Source organism: Plasmopara halstedii, assembly GCF_900000015.1.
Source record: "Plasmopara halstedii genome assembly, contig: Scaffold_2956, whole genome shotgun sequence".
Lineage (NCBI taxonomy): Eukaryota > Oomycota > Peronosporomycetes > Peronosporales > Peronosporaceae > Plasmopara > Plasmopara halstedii.
This window is the reverse complement of record NW_020189861.1, coordinates 1,435,017-1,442,484: the sequence shown is the minus strand read 5'-3', so window position 1 is coordinate 1,442,484 and position 7,468 is coordinate 1,435,017. Positions and strand designations below refer to the sequence as shown.

The window sequence follows — 7,468 nt, the reverse complement described above, 5'->3', positions numbered from 1 at the left end:
TGCGTAATCATGTCGCGTCATCGAATGCGCAATCACGTCGTCCTATGGTCCGGAGATTTGATGTCGCGCAACGTGTGCTGATAGCTGTTCTTCTAACAGCTGATAGCTGTTCTTCTAACACGAGCTTGTGGTGTCATTCGGAATAGAGTTTCTAGATGTCTATCACCTTATCCGCTCCAGCTCAAACGACAAGCGAGCCATTTACCGTTTCACACACACTCAATTGGAGGCACACATATATAATTGCAGCTTTTAAAGACGACGCTTATGTATTCGAGGCCGTGCGTAATACATTGTCGTAGCATTTACGTGATCATTTCTTTAAAAGTCAAAGGATTGACTTCACTTTAAGTCTAGAAGAAATCACTCTAACGACTAAGACTGCATCTGGGTATCGTAAAAATATCATCAAACCATGGCAACAAGCTGTTACCTATTCTTTGAAGTTTTCTCTCTTCTCATTGGCAATCTATCACGCCCTCATGAGTCGCTAAATCGAGGTGACTTTTAGCCTCAAGATGTTTATATCAAGGTTGAATCCTGTTATATTTTTCAGATTAAAAGTAGCCAAGCTGATTGGTGATAATGTGCTCGTTATCCACGCTTGAAATTGATCATGGCGGAGGAGAAATGGCAACTCATTAGTCAGGGCGCTGAGGCTGTATGGAGCTTGTTTTGATCATCTTCTTGTTGAGTAAAACGTATCTTACGCGTGTATAAATATCAAATAGAAAGTGTACGAAACAGATTTTGTTGGCCGTGCCTGCATTGTCAAAGAGCGCGTCAAGAAGAGCTACCGACTGCCAGTGCTAGACAAGAAACTATCACACCGTCGTTTGGTGCAAGAAGTTCGATGTATCCTGAAATGCCGTCGTGCTGGCATCCTAACGCCCGTAATTTATATGGTGGATGAAGACAAGAGCCGTCTCTACATGGAAAAAGTGCTTGGTGGTAGTCTGAAGGACTATTTGCGACGAGCCTACAAGCTTGGTACTTTATCTGTTGATTTAATGAAGAATGGAGATTGAATGTTTATTTATCATCGCCAATTATCATGTAGATCCAACGTATGGCGCACAAGCGACTCAAAAAGCGTATCATATTGGTGAAGCTATTGCAAAGATGCATGACGCCGATATTGTCCACGGAGACTTGACAACGTCAAATATGATGCTGAGTAGCGATGATGCTACAAATGTAGTACGTCATGGATTACGGGTGTGGCGATTTAATCCATCTACTTAGAAATGACATTGTGGTCGTAGACACTCATCGACTTCGGGTTAGCTAGCTCCCAGCCACTACCGGAAGATAAAGCTGTGGATCTTTATGTAATGGAACGTGCGTTTGCAAGCACACACGTCAATTCGGAGCTTCTGGTGTGTCGTATAGTAAGATAACGCTTGGAAAAATCACTGGCTTACGTGTTTGGCGTGTAACTCATAGGTTGAAGAGGTCTTGCGTGCATACCGAGCAAAGTCTCGACGCTCCGACGCGATCTTTCAAAAACTGTCTCAAGTGCGTCTTCGGGGTCGAAAGCGCACCATGGTTGGTTAACAGCAATGACCAGTGAACATTTTACGCAATAAATCAACTGATGCCTCTTACACTATCGATATATGTGCTTTCAATGGAGTTGATAATGAGTTATATGAAAAGATTACCTTAAAAAAGCACTTAGAACTGCAAAAGAGTTGTAATGACACGACAGAAAATCATGGAAGACTTCTTTGTCCCGAATGTCACTAATCCTGGTTCACTACCCAATTTCCCGCAGTTTATCGTACGAAAGAGGTTACTTCTTTTGTTTCTTGGCTGTAAAATTGCAAGAGATCAAGTTAATAAACTTGCATGTTAGTGCATACTAGCAATACTACACACCTGGTGGACCATTCTCTTCGTCATCATCCTCTTCATCTCCATCCTCATCCTCAGCAGCATCATCCTCATCGCCATCAGCCTCGTCATCAAACTCCTCGTCATCCTCTTCGTTCTCATCATTCTCCTCGTTCTCATCATCATCTCCCTCTTCATCATCTTGAGCTGTATCATCCTTAAAATCTTCATCATTCTCATCATCGTCTTCAATATTTGAATATAAGTAAGACAATCCTACTTGTTCCTCTGATCCTCCATCATCATCATCATTACCCTCTTCACCATCATTCTGCTCCGCATCGTCCTCGGTATTCTCCTGTTCGTCCTCAGCGCCACTATGATCCTCTTCATCAACCGTTGGTTGAACACTCTCTTTAATCTCCTTAGTGTTTACAGGTTTCTCAACAGCTTCCTTTGTCTTTGCACCGGATACCTGCCGAGAAGCCACAGCCAGTAAAATGACAAATTGAAGTTAGTACTCACAGGAACCAACTTTTGAGCCCATTTTTATCAGGCTACAGATATGCAGTAAGAACAAGAAACGAGTGTAACCATACCGTCATTTTTATCAAGCGATGTCGAGGAGATCTCGTGAGTGATGCGGGCGAAGCGCGGCAAATAGCGGAGTTTTGAATTGCGGCCCCTCACTTGACCTTGAATAAAGTATGATGTGGGTTACACGAAATTGGAGATTCTATATTTAATAGATCATTTCTTACGTAAAAGATCCTTTAATACAATTAAATTATTTGATGGTTTGTAATTATTCGGACTTTTACCTATTTCACGACGGTACCGTGCCGTAATATGAGGGTTTGATTTAGGATTTCTTATTTCTTCTGTATATTTTTGTTATTTTAACCTTTTCTGAAAAAATATAACGGTGTGATTTTACTTTGGACTGATAACTGCTTAGATTTATATATCTAAAATTAACGCATGTATATAAATATCTCTATCAAAGACGCTTCACTAGGGAGCCGAACGACGAGCTATTACTAGTTAGCTCTGTATTTATAAGAGTGACCATAATCAGAAAAACTGAATAGAATTTCATGCTACAATGTTGCCTTCCCTTCCACTCATATTGAGAGTGAAACGAGCCTCTTTCCAGAAAGAGAGAAAGCTGAGGGCTAGCCAATTTGTAAGTGACAACGCTGCCAAGTCAATCGTACATACGTGGAGCCACAAGCTCCCAATAATTTTGGGTTTTCTTTTAATTCAGCAGACACTTGTCAAAGCCTTGATATACTCGCCGCCCGACCAGTGGTCCCAGCGGTTTGGAATTGCGTTGCTGCTCGAAAGCAGATGAGTGCGTAGGCATGCACATGTTGTGCCTCTTCAGCTAGGCAATTCACATCTGACGGGCTCGTAATGCGATATGGGTATAGTAAGCTAACGTAGAGCACACGAGTATAGTCCAAGCCATTTTTCGTTACGGAGTGAACGGTCCGATTTAGTGCGTCACAGTGTAGCTTTATATACCGCAGACACTACATGTGAAAGTAGGTTTACTATATTCAGTAGGACATATTGCCCCATTAACATTCTTGGTTTTTCGGCTGCCTCTGGCATCATCAAAACATACTGGCTCTCCGCCATAGCTCTGCACACCTTGCGCATGACGGTAAATATCATATTGAGATAACGTCAATGAAAGTGCTACGAATTGTCGAGAGGTTGAGGATATTAGCAAGTCGACGGCACATCCAATACTAAGATCAAAGCCGTTTTTGTTGTGGCCTCAAGGGGGCTTACAGAATCATTTTTGTGAATTGAGTAAAGCCTGTAGACACACGCACTGCGTGAGTAATCGCGAATTTGATTGGTTGGAGCGAGCACCGTGGTATGGCAGACCCATAGCTTTGAAAATATCCTTCACAACGCGACTGGCACGTTCCATTTGGCCATCTGTTTTCGTTGTTTAGCGCTTAAATTATCCAATCTGGCTCCTTGCAACTCGAACTAAACTTGAAAAGTTCGCTGAAAAGCGCCTTCCTTTTTTCAATGCTATGGCCACCGACAAGAAATGATGACGAAACATGTTTCAGAACAGCATGGGTGTATCCTCATCAGCTATTTGATAGCTGACAATATCAAGATCATCAGTTTTGCTGAGACAGCTCACAAAGGCCTCGATACCGGTAATTCGGGGATCGTCTTTTAAAATAGCTCACAAAATACTAAAAATAATCACTGGAACTGACAGGACGGCTGATGGAGCCAACGTATGTGGCGACACTTTTACCCATTCACACGCTTCACACGTGCGTACATTGGGCTTACCCTCTTATACATGTTGTCCACCAAAAAATTGCGCTCATCGAGCAGTTATTTAGGTGGCAACTCAAAGGATTATTGTTTACCTCGTATCGACAGACTTATGCACATGATGTCCGCGTCACAAGCCAACACTACACGCTGAGTTTTATGTGAGTCGGGGCCGTTATAAAGAAAGCCTCGGGCTAAAACCACTCGGGGTAGGCGTACAACCTCGCGCGTTGATTACGCGGTAACTGATCTTGAAAAACCCTTCCTTATTGAAGCTTTTAGCAATGAAGCACATGTCGCGCCTGATCTTACAGGCGTAGGTATCGCCCCGACGGCACCTTCGTGACATTCATTTGGGAGAGTGTAAGTGTATACTTCGTACCGACGCTACATACACAATACTCAAAAAGCATACGAGACAAAGATGGATTATCAGCTTGGTATTAACCGTGAGAGATGTGATCACGAGGCATTCGGGCCAAAAAAGAACCCCAAAATGACGAGGACATCCTCCGATACAAGTAGCCTCGCATTGTGGACTGAGTAGCTTTTCTCTACCATTTTGGGCAAGAGATACTCTACTACAATCACACATTCATGCTCATCGGCATCGGCTTGGAGTCATCAAAGTCTATGATAGAAGCTGAAGTTTCACAAACGATATAAATGGCCGATGCAGATGTGGATGGTGGGAGGACCGAAGTTCGTGCATCACTTTCACATCCTCTAAAGCCGATAACCCAGCACCATTTGGCAACCATTTTAGAAGGATTTGAGATAGCAGTGCCGTGTTTATATGATCTGAGCTATACTTGTGCAAGTAGTTGGTTAAGCCACAAGCCAATTTTGTTAATCCATTTGAGACAAGGCACTGGCCAATATGTAATAGTCATTAGATCTACTCGTTAGATCTACCATTTGAAAGCAAAGTCTGTTTGAAAGTCATGCTTCCAAACGAAGCATTCCAGAATACCTCGAACCAAAGACACACTTGTATAGATTGGCAATGTATTTTAAGCGCATATACTCAAAACGCTGCTCGCAAGTATTAGACGTGAAGGAGCACATCCGGTTTTCGTGATCTGCACGTCTACTAACTAGTTTGTCACACAAATTTGCTGGCGTATCGATATGATGTGACACCAAAGCTGCGCTTTTATACGATTAAACGTCGCTGATGATTGCAATCGTTGTGATATGAGACCTGCCATATCAGTCAAAGTACAAAATCCAATTGGAGAGATATTACTGTTTCACATGAGCGACTGATAAAATACATCAGCAAGTTACACACAACTAGACAAGATCCAAATGACCGTAGCACATCATTTTACGAATTCAATGTTTGCGCCGAGAAATCTAGTGCATTTAGACCCAATTCTGTCAGCCTTTTTGACATAGAACATAAGCGCCTAATGGGAAGACATCTTCTCCCACACCAAACCTCATCGTGCTTCGCACTCAAGGAAGCGTCTGTGTCAAAACATTTCATTGTCGAGCTTTTAATTAGCGAAAACGGGCAATTTCACGATTCTCTTCACCACGAGGTATTAAACTCGTGGTGGGTGCTTTGTCTGCTGTTTCATCTAAAAGGTAAATGATCTGTAGAATTTATTGGGATTGGAATCCCACTCTTTGCACTCATTGATTAGAGAAATGATACCAACGATAGATCCAATGATGGCGGATTATCAACTCAGCTCATCATCCAGTATATTGTACCGTTTTGGTAATCTTGCAAATTTGCAACTCTTTAAAAATTGCGTAGGAAGTACTTATCACAAATATAGTGTACATCTGCCGGAGGTAATGAGAGAAACTTACAAATCCTAGGAATACTTCAGTACTCCTTTCACATTTATAGCCATTCTCGACACAGCCCGTGAAGCGTCGCTGTCCTACACTGTGGGTCGTCATACAAGAGACTGACTCAGCATTACCATTACATCATGATAAGGATAGACCCCTGGCCTTTCTAAATACATCCGCCCGTCTTCATTGGCTCTGACACTGGAGACAGCGACGCACACTCTTACTTGTTGCCATCGGTCCTTACAAAGGAAGATCCAACAAACAGTTGAAATTAAATGTCCAATTTGTTGTTTCACAATCTAAGTACAACATCCCGTCTCTTATGCTGTCTGAGCAGAGAGACATTTTGATACTGGGATACAAGATCGCTAATTTTAGTCTTATCGCGAGACTGCGACTCACTGCCGCTCATGCCTTCCCAATTTTGCTCTTGTCTATCAACAACATGGTTTCACATTACCTTTAGCGATCGTACGTCCTGCGAGAAAGCTATCGAGCTCGAACTCACACCAAAAACGCTTTTTCGTCCGAGCAAAGATACGCTCATGACTAACTATAGCCCCACCTGTTCATAAGAGCGAGACAACTTTACCATTTCGACTTCAAGACCATCTATGGCCGAAGGCGTTTAGGTCACACCAAGCACATCTAGTTCAAATTCAGGTCTAGAAGAATGGTTTACACTGTAAATCTCTAATTTATAGCGACATCCACATTTTGTGCCCCGAAGCCGAACGGCAAGTGGCGTATTGTTCACGCTTATAAAAAGCTAAAAGCTGCCACTATTTTGGCACAGCCGATTCCTGGAGAGGATATTCTCCAGAACATTATGGTTTGCTGTACAAAGCACAGCGCACTCGACTTAGTCAATGGTTATTACCAATTGCACATGAGAGCGAGTGATATTCCGATAATCGTAAACTTATGAAGTTACGTCAATTTCTCCATGTGATGTGGGCTATTACTGACAGACGCGCGTCATTAAGTGTTGCAGAACACATATGAATCCATCAGTACCTCTCATGGCCTTACACATCCCGGGTTGTTTCTAGCTTGACAGCTGACAACCCTAAGCCATGTGCCCTAACCATTTGAGAAAGTTGCTTTCTTTACGGTTGGATACGATTAGCCTTGACCACCAAGAATTCTAGTAGAAACTACAACGCCCTATGCCTGTTGAGGCCTAAAAATATCCCGTGAGTGGTTGGTCGGACGATCCTGCATGTGAGCTTGACCCTTAATGCAGCATCATCGAAAAAGAAGAGGGCAACATGTATGATATGTTGTCTTTGCAAACCCACGACGCTACTGATCAGCTAAAATTTCTCGATTTTACTCTTTAGTATAAATGTAATACATCACCTCTTGCGCGCTCATGGAGCATTTATCTCCCGCTTCCAACCGCCCCTCGTGGCACAAAAGCTGTACTTTGCATTTAAAAATGACATCCACCGTGTTAATATAAGAGATAGTGTGGATGCGAAAGGTCTCGGTGCGAGTCGTATCG

At 42.7% G+C, this 7,468-nt stretch overlaps 2 protein-coding genes across 2 annotated transcripts; one reads left to right on the top strand and one right to left on the bottom strand.

The window, feature by feature from the left end:
• Positions 1–616: 616 nt before the first annotated feature.
• On the top strand, positions 617–1,557 carry PHALS_06401 (bud32 protein kinase; the record flags this gene model as incomplete). The annotated part of the gene is made up of 5 exons (XM_024719680.1): positions 617–661; positions 732–990; positions 1,061–1,200; positions 1,266–1,379; positions 1,447–1,557. 5 exons carry the CDS (start codon positions 617–619, stop codon positions 1,555–1,557), a joined length of 669 nt encoding a protein of 222 aa, XP_024584954.1.
• Positions 1,558–1,590: 33 nt separating this feature from the next.
• Positions 1,591–2,383, bottom strand: PHALS_06400 (uncharacterized protein; the record flags this gene model as incomplete). The annotated part of the gene is made up of 6 exons (XM_024719678.1): positions 1,591–1,609; positions 1,665–1,745; positions 1,800–1,815; positions 1,882–2,053; positions 2,117–2,311; positions 2,372–2,383. 6 exons carry the CDS (start codon positions 2,381–2,383, stop codon positions 1,591–1,593), a joined length of 495 nt encoding a protein of 164 aa, XP_024584953.1.
• Positions 2,384–7,468: the final 5,085 nt, after the last annotated feature.